Raw genomic sequence first — 16,472 nt, forward strand, 5'->3', positions numbered from 1 at the left:
AAGCTATGAAGAGGGGGAAGAATTTTATGTAGGTTTTAAGAGGAAAAAGTGTGTGTTTCTTTAGTTAGGCTGTCTTATGTGAAGCATAATATGTGAAGCTGTCCACGCTCCTCCTTAAAAAAACATGTTCAGTAATATGTGTACTTGTGCACCTGCATTTGAAAGAGTCTCTGCTTTTAGTTTGGTTTCTTCAAACTTACCCTTCCATAGCTACTTGCAGCAGCCTGTGGGATGATGTGGAACTTTGGAGGAGCCGATGCTGCTGTTCAGCAGGAGCTGACTGCCCAAAGTGAGCTGGCTTGTATAGGACCCTAGAAGAAGTTAGCTTCTAAGGCTTAGTTAAGCCCCTGGTGATGAGTTTCCGGAAACCACTTCCTCATTAATTTTCTTCCTGACTTGACCTAAATATACAATAACCCACTGTGTCTCATTCTCTTCCCTTCCCTCTCTTTTTGGTTGCACTTAGTTATTTAGCATGACAGAATAAATATTCTGCATGTAAGCCTGCCTCAGAGTCCTTTGTGCAACAACTTTTGATCAATCTTGTTGTTCCAATGATTACAGCTTTTCAGTTGGCTTGGTTGTCTGTAGCTATATTGAGGAAGACCTAGTTATATCATTGGTTTCAGCAGCACTTTTTTCTCCCTTTATTTCTTGTAAGTGCAGAATTCTTTCTGCACTTGAATCAAGTTCAGTTGAGTGGTCTGTACATGCACCTACTTTCCTAAATCACATCTTTAACTGAGTGAAGAATGGCTCCTGAAAACAGGAGTTCTCTGTCATGTTTAGCTTGAGAGTGGTGTATGCAGTGTGCAGTATTAGCATGGTAGGTTTTTATTTAGTAATCAATTATACAGTTTTTCCAGCCAAAGGTGAAGTGCCCTGTTCTCTACAGCTGTCCAAAGCGATGTTGTATATGAAGCACTCACTGATGAGAGATGGGGATTTTTATGCCCGTGTGAAAAGCTGTTTGAGAGCAGAGCATTGAAGCCTCATTCTATTGTATAGATCTGAGGATGGAATGTTGTCCTGAGATGTTAAAAACTTTCCTGTTACCTTAAAAAACAAGTAGAGAAGCTGAAAAAGAAATTAAAGCAGAAGAAACAATAGAAGTAATTATTAAATAATTGAAAATGGAATAAATATGTAGTGGTGCTATCTGTAGAAATACGGGGGTATTTTCTTATGAACTGAATTTTTAAGTGCACAGTTCCTGTATTTTCTAAATGTTTCATAAAGCTGTCAGTGATGGGCAGTCATGTATTTATGTTCCCTGATTTTTCCTTTTGAAGGAGTGGTGCTAATCTATACAGAGATTTTTTGCAGTCTAGCACTGTATGACTAAAAAGGAGAATGTAGAACAAGTTGAATAAAAGTGTTGTGGACAGTCCGGGGCAGATCAGGATGGAACTTGCACTGCAAGAAACACTGATGCAGGAGACTGTGTATATGGTCCTGGTGCAGACACTGAATAGGTCAGTATTGGAGATGTAATACCATAGACACAAGATTAGTTTGGAGAATGTCTGGGCAGTATCTCCTTGATTATGAGAGGAGGTGAATCATTTGGGTATTAAAGGGTGGAAAAAAATTAAAAGTACGGGAGAAAAGGGAAAAAAAAAAAATAATTGGATGGCAACCCTTGGAAAATGTAGTCATGTGCAACCACACACAAGTGTTGGTTTACTTTTAATGTTTCCTTTTTTCCTAATTCACCTTTAAAAGCTGGCATTTCCCAAAATAGCATTCCCTGCATTTAGGTTTTTGAAAAGAAAGTGAGTGTAAGTATTCTAATTTTAACGGTGAGCAGACAGGTGAACAGTGCTTAAAATGTCCTCGTTAGCCTGATGAGCAAGCCTCTGGCAGATCTGCCTGTGGGTCCTGCAGCTCAGGTGGCCCTTCTGTAATTTGTGATGTGACAGAGGCTCCCCCAAGCTGACAACACATGCATTAGTGACACGATCTGTGTTTTACTGTGAGACTGTCTGTAATACTCGTGTGATGGGGAAAATAGACAAGGCTTATTTTATCAGTTTTGTGTCTAATATTTTCTACAAGAAAATTTCTGTATTTCTTATTCTGTGTTATTATGCCTCTAATACTGTGTGGCTTGCTATGTCTTTGATTATGTATTACCTTCAGTTCCTTTAAATCTATTGCATAGCTGTACATCATGTGGTTTTTCTAGGTGTGAACAAGTTAAATTTCAACACGTTTGATTTTTGTTCTCGCCTAGAATAAATTACAGAAACTGATACATTTTTTTTAGTTCATGTCTAAAATTTGTGAGCTCTTGTACACCAACAACCTACACTGGGTATTTGACCATTGGGAATTATTTACCTGTGCAGTGGAGGAGCCTTTTACTTCACTCAACTTTTATGGTCTTGGCTTGTGGTTCAGCAAGTCGTTTGAATGTGTGCCTAACTTTGTGAGTAATCCCATTCAGTTCACTCCAGCTACTTAGGTAAGTAGCTTACTGTAAGCAAGCTAAATTAGTTATATACTAAAATGCCCTTTCAAATGGCAACCTCTATAAATATGTATTATTTTACATTAAGCCATGGTTCACTGTTAAGCCTCCTGGGGTCTGTTTTTTTGGAAAACTATTTTCAGGCTAATCAGCTGCAGGAAATTCCCCCAGATGGAAAAGGAATGAAGAAAATGTCATGACTTTGACCTCTCATGGTAACATTGGGCTAAAAATAAACATGATCTTAGTCTAATGGGGTTTCATTAGTGCAGAAATTTTATTGAAAAGCGGTGTGTAGTGTATTGATCTTGAAAGAACTGTTATTGCAAGGTTTTTAAGGAAACTGTGTGCTTTAATCCTCGGTGACATGCAGAGTAGAAGGTTAAGCTGATGAACTTTAACTCAGCTTTTCAATAACACTGTTCTGTGATGACAGTTGTGTCAGAATAAAAAGGTGCTATCTCTTAAACCTAACCAAACAGTCCAAAAATGTTGATTAAAAAAACCTTCTAGCTATGTTATTAGAAAATGACAGTCACATAACTCAGTTGAACCAGGACAAAGAAAAACTTTCTCCCTGCTCAAAGTTTGTGCTTGTTTTGTTTGTAAGGGTGGTTGACGACATCCATAATTCTGTGGGAAGGAGATGTTGACCCTCCTGTCTCCCTCCCCACCCACCTCATTGCAGGATAAAAGGCGATTGTCAGTTCTTAGGTCAGATAACTTTGAAATTGTGTATGTGCTTCCTTTTTTCCCCTGTGCATTGCCCTGGTGAGTACTGGAGCTAGTACTGGCCTCAAACAGCTAGATTTTTATTTTTTTTTTAAATGGTTAGTGTAATCATCTGTAGTATTTTATGCCTGTGTTTCTCTGTAAGGGAATGGCTTTCCCAGCATAGCTTCAACCTGTCAAGTATGTTCAGCACTACCCCCTCCTCTTCTCCCCACATGTATGTGTATATATATATATATATACATAGGGCCCTGTCTTTTGCTTGGAGTGCAGTGTCTCTCCTGGGCAAGTGTGGTGGAAGCAGTCATAGATGGTTTCTGTTGTTAGAAAAAATGCTATTCCCAGCCTTCAGCCAGGTCCTTCATGTGAAGAGTAACTTCTTGGAGCCATGCTTACTTTCTTGCTTGATTCTGTGTTTCTCTGTTGTAGATAGCCTGCAGCAGTGCTGTGTCAATTAAACAGTGCTGTGGCATGGATATGAGAATATCACAATTGTGAATTTAATGTTCATATAAATTTGAGAACAGAAACTGGGAAGAAAAAAACAAAACCAAAAATTAAACCAAAGGTGGTCTGATTCAAAACCAAGGCAATGCTAGAAGCTTGTAAAATAATCTTTTGACATGGCTAGAAGTTGAAATGCAACAGCCATACATTCCTCATCATGGTATTGTATCAACTCTTCATTACTATTTTTGATTCAGGCTGATTCAAAAATCATTCAGAAGTGGATGGATGGTGTGAAAGACTTTTTAATGACAGAAAAGGCTGTACAAGGAAATACTGAAGGACTCCAAAGGCAACTTGACCAGTGCACGGTGAGTTTTGCTCTCTTAAGAAATCTTTTGAAATAAATAATGACTTTCTTCTTTATTATTTTGCTTGCTTTGTCCATGGCATATTCCACAAAGCCTCCCAGAAAAATTGTCTTATCTTTCCTCAGGGTACATTTTAATTGGTTCTTTGTGCGTAGCCATAACACTTTTTAGTTTTCAAAGGTCTTTACCATGTTTACAAATACTCATCTACAAGTTGACATTATTTCCCTAGAAAATATTTATATATTTTTCGCAATTTTACAATAAGAGAATTGAATCTGTGAGTGCTAAGTGCTTTCTGCATTAAACTCCCAAAGGCAGTAAAAATAAGCAAATAACTGTGATGAAGCTCCTAGGGTTTAGGGATTGTGTGTGCCTTATAAGTAAGGTTCCTTCCTAGCTAGTGGCGCATGATGATCACAAATATGCAGAATTTCATCTTATAATAAGTAATTACGGTGCACCTTCAAATGTTTCTTTCTGGGAGAAGAATGCAAGTGAAGTATGTCCAAAACATGAGGGTATTTAGTGCACGTAATCTTCAAACTTGCATTGTTCTGGTGTTGACACTTGGCATGTGAGAATGTTTGTGCTGTGTATATATTTTGTTTTTTAGTTATGTAGTTCTGATGTTTTGGGCCACTCAAAGATTGTTTTAAACAATCTGGTTTTGAACACAGCATTAGTCTGTTTTTATACTAAGGTTTCTCTGGAATAATTAAGAATTGCAGAACTATTGATACTGTATAAATGTATGTGATTTCTTCCTAAGAAGGACATTTATTTTCTCTGTGTGCTCAGATGTTTGTCAATGAAATGGATACGATTGAACCATCTCTGAAAGAGATGAAAGAAGTAGAGTCTGCTTTAAGAGCCCATCCTATTGCAAGTGTAAATACTTGGGTAAAGTCTAGGCTAGTGGACTGCCAGACTCAATGGGAGAAACTGAGCAAACAGGTGAGTTCTCCATATAATGCTAGTGCTCTTGCTTGTTACTGATATTGGTAGGATGGTGAGGAGGTGAAGCGATGAAACAGTGGGATGAGTACATTTTGGTGGAAAGAAAGAGGGGCCTGAAGGGTGTGTTAGTGATCTGTGTAAAGATCTACCTAACTGTGTGATACTTAGAGGGAAGGAAAACTTCTGATCCCGACTTTTTCCAGGGATTTTTACCAGCTTACATGCAATGAGGAAAAGGAAGTAATTTTCCTCCTTCCGTCAGCCCTAGATTTTGTTGGTATGCTAAAAAAGGGAGCATGAGTTTGTGTATGTAATAGTAAAAGACTTTATTAATTAAAAATCCCTGAAAAGGTTTTGGTAGTTAAATCTTTTAACAAAGACTCGTGTTTTTTCAGCTATACAAGGATATTTAAGTAACAGAGCTGCTGTTTCTTTCTGCACCTTGGATTCTAGATCGTTAGTCAGAAAAATTGCCTGTCTGAAAGTCAGGAAAAAGCTGTAAATCTGAAGAAGGATTTGGCAGAGATGCAAGAATGGATGACCCAAGCTGAAGAAGAATATTTGGAGAAAGATTTTGAATACAAGTCTCCTGAAGAGCTAGAGAATGCTGTGGAGGAAATGAAGGTCAGGAATAACAGGCCATTGTAGAGACCTGATTAAAGAGAAGCAAAACTTTAATGGCTCTGGGGGTTGACCTCTGTGGAATTATTATCCATGTGGAAAGGTGCTCAGGCCATGACAGGAGTAGTGGTATTTTTCAGCTTTGTGGAATTTCAAACTGTAAAAGCAGATGTTCTATTTGGCTGTGAGGGGTAGGGGTTTCATAATGAATAGCAGCTGGCCCAGCTGTTGAGCCAGGCTTACTATGTTTAGCACATGAAACAGTAGGAATATGGAAACTTATTGCCAGAGATGGAATTTGAAAAAGAAAGAAAAAGTGGTATTATATTATACCTGTATAAATTAGTGCTTGTGAAAACATTCTTCTGCTTCTAGCTGTTGTTGGGCTTCAGTTTCTTGTGCCCTAGATACAGCAACTCCACATTTAGAAAAGCAGTTTAGAAAAGTTCTTTTGTAACATCATCTTTTACTCCTCATCTGTTGCAAACAGTGATGCTTGTCTCTGCTTCTCTAATTTTGGGACTGGTGGCCAAAGAAACTGTTTCATTGTAAATTGTCAGTTGAACAAGTGAGGGTCGGAACAGCAGGTGACAAGGTGCATGGGAAGCTGCAGATCCAACCTTGCATGCGGGCAGACCAGGGCATGGGTTGCTTGTGATTGCCCCAGGAGATGTCAGTCCTGGTCAGTCACTTCCTGATTCCCTAAGCAGCCTTTTTTCCAACCAGATTTGCTTATCCCACTTGCCCTTCGTCATCATGCTTGTAGTAAGCATGGGTAAAGCTCTTCCTAAATCTTTTCTCGCGAAGCCAAGCCATCAATCCAGATAGTTTTCGTGGATGTATGTATAAAGTAAACAAAAATGCTCTCTGCTTCTAAATCTGAGAGTTCAGGCATATCTTCACAAATGTTTTAACTTGTATGCCCATTATTTAAATGAGTATCCACTACGCTATTACTTGGTGGAGCATAAAATGAAGATTTTTGTTTTTTTTTTCTCCCTTACAAGTACTTTGGCAAATCTGTTTGAAGTTTTGAATTGTTCTTTTTTGAGGAGGCTTTCTGGAGCAGTCTTTAACAAGTGTTTTAATATATCTATGTCCTTTGAAGCCATTTGAGAGCACATAGTCTGACGGCCTGCTGGACACAAGCCAAGAAAAGAGAGAGCCCTCTTTCTGCTAGCAGATCTGAGAGACTTTGAGCATATTTACCTGTGTCAAATCCAGATTATATTCTATACTTTTAAATTTGGCAGATATGTCAGCGGGCCAGTAAACTGTACTGTAACACTTGCATATCCTCTTTCATTTGCAGTAAGGATATTATGCTGGGAGTAGTCTCAGGAGTGGGAAATAACATTCTTTGTATATTTGACCGGGAGCATTTTTGCATAAGGCTTTGAAAAACTTCTGGCCTTGCCTAATTCTGCTTTCATTTGAACAGAGTGGAACTCATGCTGACATCTGAAAGAGTAGACTTAAAATGAGGCTAGATGTTTTTTGATAATCCTGTCATAAAATAATATGTTCCTCAGATTTTTTCATTCTTTGCCTTCCCATTAACTGGCTTTTTTTTTTTTTCTTTCCCCGATTGCCTTACATTTAGAAGACATCTTGAACAACATGTGCAGCAATGATGCTGTCATGTACTAAATTCTACCATAAAGTGTCTGATATATCAGACCTACTTCAGCTGCATGAAACTGTCCTTGAAACCTGAAAAGAAAGAGATATGGGACAGTCTCTTTCTCTGGAGACTTTTAGTTGTCTTGACAGAGACAGGCTTGGACTTTTCTCTGATCTGTCTTCCAGCTATCCTGCTTCAGGAATTCTGGTTAGGGCAAAATTCAACAACTGATAATGAGATTTCTCCAGGCCTGTGTGTTGGGAGTTATATTGTGCTTATCCTTTATATTTGTTACCAAGCAACTGTCAGTGCATTTGGGGTGAAGGAATTCTTCTAGCTGTCCTTTTTGCATGTTCCTCTAGCTCATCCAACAGCTATGGGAAAGGTCCCAACTTTGTAGTTGCATGTGTCCTAGTAATTACATGATCTTTCCTGGATAACTCTAGGAGGTAATTACTGAGCTCTGAGATTCATGACTACCTTTTTGTCTCCGATATGCTTGTTCTTAGCAAACCAATTTTTTTCCTTGTTTTTTTTTTTTTTTTAACCCTTGGGTTTTTTTCTTTTTCATATCTGTATGCTAGTGTATAAATAGCACTGAACTTCATCTTTTTTGAGTCATGGATATTTAATGAAAAAAAAATAAGTAGTAAATGTGACTATGTTTAATGCAATAGGATTTTTCAATGCTTGCTAACATAAGCTAAATTCCATGCAAGTTTGTGGCATATGTTGTTGTGCTGAGACTCAAGAATACTTTGGCATCAACACTTCCAAGGCTAAACTGCTGGTCTTTGATTTGAGTAGTGAATAACTGACCATATGGCACTTGAGTGCTAATTGTGTAATACATTTCTTTGGGCAGAGGGCGAAGGAGGATGTGCTGCAGAAGGAGGTGCGGGTGAAGATTCTCAAAGACAACATCAAGATGCTGGCTGCCAAAGTGCCGTCTAGTGGTCAGGACCTGGCAACTGAGCTGAATGTTGTGCTGGAGAACTACCAGTTACTGTGCAACCGGATCCGGGGAAAATGCCACACGTTGGAGGTAAGAATGGTAGCTCTCAACTTAGTAAAGTGGAAGCAGGTGGCACAAGAAGAATGAAGAAGGACACTGAAAACGTTGAATTTTATCATTGAATCCAGTGGCTTCAGCATAAACACATTTTGCTATGGCTCCTTTCCAAGATTACTTTCCCTTGAGGTGACGTCCAGAGGAATCCATGAGATATCATCTAGCTTTGCTTTTATAATCTATACTGTAGTCAACACATGCAAACAAGTAACCTTATCCCTCAGCTCTGTTATCAATCTGTGTGTCTTCCAAAATGACGAAAACAAACTTATAAAAAAACTTCTGAGGTTAAAACTTGAAATATAATAAGAGCATGTTGATTATAGATTGGGGTAGGTTGTGTATGTCCTGTCTTTCAAGAGGAGTGGATGCATTTTTTTACATTCTTAAATCATTATGAAAATCTGATTGTTAGTAATAAATTCAGTGTGAATTTGGAGACTTCTGTGTGTATTTTTCTTGTTTCTTTTTATTTTGCTGTTATAGTTGAAGGTTTTTCTGTCGAGAGCTTAGTGACCCATGGCATGTTTTTGAACATTTTCTCTTTGCCTATTTCACGCAAATGTCTCAGAAACGTAATTTCTTTAAGTTATTCATAGGGTGCATGAGCTATCCTGGCATTCTAAACTAATCTGTGTGTTTTTTCTGTTGCTGCTAGGAGGTGTGGTCCTGTTGGATTGAGCTGCTGCAGTACCTTGATTTAGAAACAGTTTGGCTAAACAATCTGGAAGAAAGGGTGCAAATGACAGAAAGTCTGCCTGATAAGTTGGATGCTGTCAATGATGCTCTTGAGGTATTGTAGTCATTCCGTTGGATCAGTGACTGTTCAGATAGCTTTGGTTAAAAAAAACCTCAGAAATTCTATATTTCAATGGAATACTGAAATATGTGGAAAGTGGTGAAATCACCATCCATGGAAGTGTTCAGAGGCTGTGTAGACGAAGCCCTCGGTGGCATAGTTTAGAGGTGGACTTGGTAGTCCTGAGGTAATGGTTGGACTTGATGATCTTGAAGGTCTTTTCCAACCTAGTTGATCCTGTATGTTGAATATTCTGATTCTTCAGGTTAAATGAACATATTACTCTGAATCTGGAATGTGTATTTGTAAGATCCTCTATCAAAAGCTGAGTTTTGCTGTTCTTGATTCTGCCGTAGTTAGTACCATGATAAAACTGTATGCTCTTTCCTGTCCTGTGTAAATTGATTAATTCGTTCCAGCACTGTAGTATAAAATGATGTGAATAGGCGAGAAGTGCTGTGAAGTTTAATTATCTAAAGGAAAATGTCCACTGTAGTTGCCTTGTGCCATCAGGGATTAAACCGTAACTAATTCATGCTTTTAGAGAACTCTCAAGACATTTGAAGTGTAAAACTTCAATGTATGCAGCCAGATTTCCTCCTCTGAAAATGCAGTAATACTCAGTGTCTTGACCTTTAAAATTTTTTCTGCTAATTAGTCTCTGGAATCGGTCCTGCGTCATCCAGCTGATAATCGAACCCAGATTCGGGAGCTTGGGCAGACACTGATTGATGGAGGGATTCTTGATGATATCATCAGTGAAAAATTGGAGGCTTTCAATGCCCGCTATGAGGAATTGAGTCACTTGGTAAGAATCTGGGGGCAGGGTTTGAAGTAGTCTGGGTTTTTCAGCTCAGTGGTCTGAAATGATTCCTATCAGTTATCTGAATTCATAGACTCAGGACTGCAATACCAGAAAAGAGGAAAAACCTTCAGTGTTGTCAGCTGTTTCCAATTGGAAGTAATGCCCTAATAGCAAGATGCTTTCTCCACCCTCCCTCTCCCTAACTTGAGTCAGGTTTTGTTTTGCATACTTTCACACCCTTGCACTGTGAGGAACCCCTGGTATTTCTCAAAGTAATTTTGACAAAAAGGAAATTCCAGTCTCAAGGGGGACAGCTCAGAAACTGAGGTTAATATTCCCTTCCTACTGCCATAAATACTGATGAGCTGCTCACTAACTGTAAAAATAAGAAACATAAGTGATATTTTCACCCTTTAAAATAGCTAGGAAGTTGTCATGGTTTAAACCCAGTCGGGCAACTTGTTCACTCACTCCCAGTGAGTGGTGCCGGGCTGACAACAATCAAGGCACCCCCCTCTCCCTCCCCGGGGCTCTCCCCTTCCCTGCTCCCGGAGGAACGGGGAGGAGGATCGAAAGAGTGCAACTCCTACGGGTTGAGACAAGAACAGTCCAGCAACCAATGTACAACACAAATCACCACTGCTACTATCAACTACAACAGTGATAAGGGAAAATAACAAGGGAAGAGAATACAATACCACCGGCCAAGAAATGAGTCCCACCCAGAAGCCCGACCAAGCACCGACCCATACCACCTCCAACCCTGCAGTCTCCCAGCCCTTCCGGCTAACTCCCAGTTACATCCTGGGCATGACGTGCTGTGGCATGGAATACCTCTTTGGTCAGTTTGGGTCAGGTGTCCTGTCTCTGCTTCCTCCTGGCTTCCCCTCCTCCCTGGCAGAGCATGAGGCTCACAAAGTCCTTGGCCAAACCAAAACATCATTGTTATCAGCTCTGTTCCCAGGCCGAAAGTCAAAACACAGCACTGCACCAGCTACCAAGAAGGAGAAACATGACGGCTACTGATGAACCCAGGACAGAAGTAGTTGCACTGAAATAAGGAACAGAAGGAAAACATTCTTTTCATTGCCTGTCCATTGTGTTATCCCCTTTTTGTACTTACCTATCCTGTATACCTAGCAGCGGAACTCTGCTATGCCACTGTTTTTCAGTCACTAGTATGAATCACTGCAGGCTTCAAAAATTGTTGCCTTATAAGGCTTGCTTTTGCTTTTTTTTTTTCTTTTTAGGCAGTCCTCCTGCCATAGGATTTTTTGGGTTTCCCCTCCCTTGGCTAGCTAAGGTTTAATATAATTCCTGTTGAATTACTGCTCCATTTTGTCCTGCCTTTCTGTCTCACGCAGGCGGTGAGCCGGCAGATCGCCTTGGAACAGCAGCTTCAGACCATGAGGGAAACAGACCACATATTGCAGGTCCTGCAGGAAAACTTAGCAGAGCTGGATAGTCAACTTACATCTTACCTGACTGACAGGGTAGATGCTTTTCAGATGCCCCAGGAGGCCCAGGTATTGCAGCATAGCTTTTCACTACAAAAAATTCTGGAATATCTCATAACAGTGCTCAGCCTAGACGTGGTAGTTCATAAAGACTTCATTTTAGTCCAGTGCTGATGCACTAGGTGATATCTTTTGTAATCTGGATTGGTTTCCTGTTTTAAGAAGGTTGTATTGAATAACATTGAAGTCTTAACAGCTTTCAGTTTAGCAAGCTGTCACCAAACCCAGAGTATTTAAAATCTGGTAGTGTTTAAATTTTACAGAGTGGATTTACTTCTGGTGGATGATAGGTGGTAAGCAAGTTCCTCTTCCCTTCCCTGCAAGCAACTTGTAACATTTTTTTTCCTGTTTCTATGATATGGCAGAAAATTCAAGCTGAGATTGCAGCTCATGAATCCACCTTAGAAGAGCTCAAGAAAAGTGCTCGCACTTTCCCTCCTGCTTCTCCTGAATGCAGGTCTCCCCGTGGTGGAACTCAGCTGGATGCTCTGCAGGTAAAAATGAGAGTCGCACTAAGAATTCAAATGTGAAAAGCTTCTGCTTTTCAATTATACACTGCTGTTGTCAGCCTATAAATTGCTCGGTGCAGTCAAGCGAACCTCAGAAATAAATAGTATATGCTTTTACGTGTTTTCATTAGGAAACAAGCAGTACTGGATGAATTGAGTAAGGAAGTTTAAGTTTCATAAGTATCATGGGATAAAAGCTGCAAGTCAGAAAGTTTATCTATTTTAGTAGAATGGATATTTTGAAAGTGTATGATGCAGAATCATAGCTCTCTTGTAGCTCAGGTGGAGAGTAGGAATAGGTGATAAAATTTGGCTTGGCAAATAGTGTTGCCATGTATACTTAGTTCTGGTGGCATGAGAGGTGAGTTAGAATCTGGGGGGGGAGATGCTTAAAATGTTATTTTTTGAAGTGCAATGTTAATTTAAGACATTCTGTTAACATAATATTCATTAAAACAGAGAAAACTCCGAGAAGTATCTACAAAGTATCAGCTTTTCCAGAAACCAGCCAATTTTGAGCAGCGCATGTTGGATTGCAAGCGGGTGTTGGATGGTGTAAAAGCAGAACTTCATGTCTTGGATGTGAAAGATACTGACCCAGATGTAATCCAGGCACATCTGGACAGGTGCATGGTAAGTATGCAGTGCTTGAGAGTGTTTCTTTCTTGTGTGAATCTTCTTGCCTAAACTCTTTCCTGAGGAAATTTTGCTCAGAGCCCTGATAGAACTGTTACAACTCTTTGCAAAACACCAACAAAACAATTGGTTAACTAAAACCCTCTAATTCTCCTGTGTGAGAAGGTGGACATAGGAGAAGTGGATTGTAGATCACAGATATAGTGGAACAGCTGAGGTTTTAGAAACTTCCTTCCCTGGTTCATTCTTATGTTATGGAGAAGTATCACTCCAGGGGCAAGTCAGCTTGGGTTTCAGTATCCAAACAAAACAAGTACTATGCATAATATCAAGGAGCGATCACAATGTTAGCCTTGCTACATGTGGTGATGTTACGGAATGCTAAATTATTGGAATAATTCTTTTTCTTGGTTGGTGAAAATTAAAATCAGAATAAAATGCAGAACATCGGGAGTTTGAAATCTGAGCAGACGTTGCTCTTAATCCATAGCTTGGAGTTTAAATGCAGTCAGGGTCAGGTCCCCAAATGAAGCAAAGTCTGATAATCTGCACTACAAATTGATCACTAACATACATATTTGTGTTTTTAGAAACTCTATAAGACCCTCAGTGAGGTGAAGTTGGAGGTTGAAACTGTCATCAAGACAGGAAGGCAAATTGTACAGAAACAACAGACAGATAATCCCAAAGGGATGGATGAACAGCTGACAGCATTGAAATTTCTTTATAATGACTTGGGGGCACAGGTAAGAAAAACATATGTATGTATGAACATTTGTCTGCATATAAATTCCCTTCTTTATTGTTTTAATCTCAGATGCTGTTATAAATTTGATTATGAAGCTGATTCTGTATAGGCTAGTGGCTATAATCAAGAGCAATCAGTTGGGAGATTAAAGATTACATTTAACAGTCCTTTAGTTGTGCAAGGCCCCTCTCCTCCCAGGGTGTTCCTGAAAGGAAGGTAGCCTCAAAGAAAGAAAGGGTCACAGAGGTTTCATCATTCGAGCAAAACTGGTCTGATAGTCATTGAAGTCTTTGAGCATTGTTGCACCTTCTCTGTGAAATAGCTTGCAAGATAATTTGCTATCAGATTGTCATATGAGAAGTTTGAGTTGATGTAAATGGTCAGCGTGAATTGTTTTAGGACAAGTCATGATGGTTTGTAATTGTAATCCATCTAAAGGGTTGCCCGGAGGGGTCGTGGAGTTTACTTCTCAGCAAATACTCAATATCCACCTGGACAGGATACTGTACAACCTGCTCTAGGTGAATCTGCTTTGGCCAGGGGGCTTGGTTTAGATAACCTCAAGAGGTTGCTTCCAACCCCAACCATTCTGTGATTCTGGTTGCCCTTGGTATGAAAACAGAAAATGCAGGCAAATGTGTATTTCCCATGAACTGCATTAAATATGATTTGAACAATTTTCTTAGTAATGTATAGTTATTTATCAAAGCATTTAAAAATGTTTAAACCCTTAGGGAATGGGGGGAAATGGGGGAGGAAATATGATTCTTTTTGTACCTAAATTAAGACAGAAGTCCAAGCAGACTTGTGCCTCTTCAGTGCTCTGTGAATGAAGCTGTGGATAAGTGGCCAGATCACATTGTTGGAGTATCTTGAAATGGGCCCTAGGAAATTTTATTGTTGTAAAGTGGAGGATGCTCACAAAGGTGTGGATTCTAGTGGAACCTGTACATCTATAACGCAGAAAGCATGTAGACAAGAAATTGGGAAATGATAGAAGGGCAGAGTTATTTGCAAACTGATGTTATGATTTAGTTTGTGAGCTGAGACAGAGGGCATTTTTTTGAAATGTCAGTTGATTCTGACTGCTATGGTTGGATTTATTCTCAGGTCAGTGTTAGTTTTCCCAGACTAATTGTGTAGCCAGTATGAAATCGAATTGATTATACTGCAGGAAACATCAAATTTTATATTCACTTTACTGAGATGCTTTCATGGGCAGACTAGATTTTCAGTGACATTTTCTTTGCAGCTTTCTCCTAGCAGGTCTATCAAAATAATAAAAGGAGCTGAATTTTACCTGTGTGACTGACTGGATTCTATTTCCCCTAGAGTTTCAGTTAAACGATCATAATAAACAAAGTTTAAACATCAATTTGGTTATTACTAACTATAAATAAGTTGGTATGCAGGTTTCTTTGTTTCCTTTAAGTGTATCTTAATTTAAAATTATTCTAGTTTTATATATTCTGCTTTATTCTGCTCTGTATGGTAAGATGTAGATATCTATAAATGATTCTGCTTTTCAGTGTGCTTCCCTAATGCAAAATAGTGTTACGATACAATGATTTTATATATTTGGGAGGATATTTCAGTTAGCTGGCACTTTTGGTTTTATTATCTTCTAAAATCTAGTTTTGTTTTCTTTTTTTCTCTCTCCTTTTTTTTTTTTTCCTAGGTGACAGAAGGAAAACAAGACCTTGAAAGAGCATCCCAGCTGGCACGCAAAATGAAGAAAGAGGCTGCCTCTTTGTCAGAGTGGCTAGCGACCACTGAGGCTGAGCTGGTGCAGAAGTCCACTTCAGAGAGCTTACTTTCTGATCTGGACTCAGAAATTGCCTGGGCCAAAGTAAGCAAGCACAGTCTAAATGTGTATAGAATAGATTTTTAACATTATGTCAATACTATGTAGAACAGTACGTGGTATTTAACATAGGCTGTTAATTTAAATCCCTGTAACTTGTTTCTAAACCTCTTATATCATGAAATTTTAGAAGATCTGGTAGATGATTTTTCAGTACCATATTGAGGCTAATCTGTTTCATTCTGACATCTTGCCTCAAACTGTCTGTGAAATATTAAAGATACTACTACATATTTGGCATGTATTTACATATATGTGGTGTATCACAACACAGACTCAAGTTGATGAGGAGACTCAAATCCAACTTTATTACAATCAACCCCTTTTTATTCCCTTGTTCGGTACTTTCCCAGCCTGCACAAACATGCCACGCTGACCCATGTAAAACTCCCCAGGTAAATAGTCCAGTCACAGTGCTGAGTACGCGTTGTCTACACACAACAGTTTCACACCCCCGCTCCCTCCATCTCAGACCCTCTCACAACCCCCACATTGTCTGGCTCCAACCGAGTCTCTCGCCACAACAATGTCCTGGCCCATCCTTCCAAGGCTTGTTTTTCGACCTTCCCTGTCCTTCAACGTTCCAACTTATCGCACCAGAGCATCAAGGCCTCAGAGCACATTCCCAAACTGTTTTTCATGCAAATCTTTATCGCCTTCACTCCCCACACATATATATTTGGTAGGTATTTAAGCAACTTACTATATCTCCAGCACAGTTCGTAAGTATAATAGCTATAAGCAAATATAATTTTGGGCAGGGTCAAATATTTTACGAGTAGAGGAAACTAATCAGTGGCAATTTAAATGAAAAATTGAGTGTGTAACTTTTCATTGAAACAGCTTTGTCGTCATAATTGTGACTTTGCCAAACAAAAAGCTCCTGTAATTCCTTATTTTCTTTCATCTATATATTGGAACTATTGATGGAAGCAGGTGAATATGTTATAATTATTCTGAAGCAAAGTATTTATTTTCTCACACTATATAAACTTGTGTATGTAGTAGGTTGAGATAGCAACACATCTCAGTTGATGTGGTTCGGTAATACTGGTCTTTACAGTCATTCTTTTCTATCACTTTTTACTTTTGGAGTAGGTCTGTGTACAATCTTGAAAGCTTACCAAATTACAAAATGATCTAATTATAACTTGTTCTCATCATTTCACTTGGGATTAACAATTATTTTCATTGTACTCCTGCTGTGGCAGTATTCCTGAGATTTCTTTCCAAACAAGTGTGTAAATACTTACTGAAATACACTTACTGTACATTTGGGGCAGTGGAAATAGTT

The 16,472-nt window shown here is 39.1% G+C and overlaps 1 protein-coding gene across 4 annotated transcripts in view; it reads left to right on the top strand.

Annotated features, from left to right (window-relative positions):
* The window catches only part of UTRN (utrophin), a 368,969-nt gene that overhangs the window by 106,306 nt on the left and 246,191 nt on the right, over positions 1–16,472 (top strand). For all 4 annotated transcript variants that reach the window (XM_062641830.1, XM_062641829.1, XM_062641831.1 and 1 more), the window contains exons 23-33: positions 3,910–4,023; positions 4,825–4,980; positions 5,437–5,607; positions 8,094–8,273; positions 8,959–9,093; positions 9,758–9,907; positions 11,269–11,430; positions 11,787–11,915; positions 12,390–12,563; positions 13,157–13,312; positions 14,993–15,163. In XM_062641830.1, the coding sequence (XP_062497814.1) occupies positions 3,910–4,023; positions 4,825–4,980; positions 5,437–5,607; positions 8,094–8,273; positions 8,959–9,093; positions 9,758–9,907; positions 11,269–11,430; positions 11,787–11,915; positions 12,390–12,563; positions 13,157–13,312; positions 14,993–15,163 (1,698 nt within the window). The remainder of the gene's footprint in view (positions 1–3,909; positions 4,024–4,824; positions 4,981–5,436; positions 5,608–8,093; positions 8,274–8,958; positions 9,094–9,757; positions 9,908–11,268; positions 11,431–11,786; positions 11,916–12,389; positions 12,564–13,156; positions 13,313–14,992; positions 15,164–16,472) is intronic.

This window comes from Pezoporus occidentalis, unplaced genomic scaffold, assembly GCF_034315485.1.
Source record: "Pezoporus occidentalis ecotype Australia unplaced genomic scaffold, CSIRO_AGI_Poc_V1 ctg7, whole genome shotgun sequence".
Lineage (NCBI taxonomy): Eukaryota > Metazoa > Chordata > Aves > Psittaciformes > Psittacidae > Pezoporus > Pezoporus occidentalis.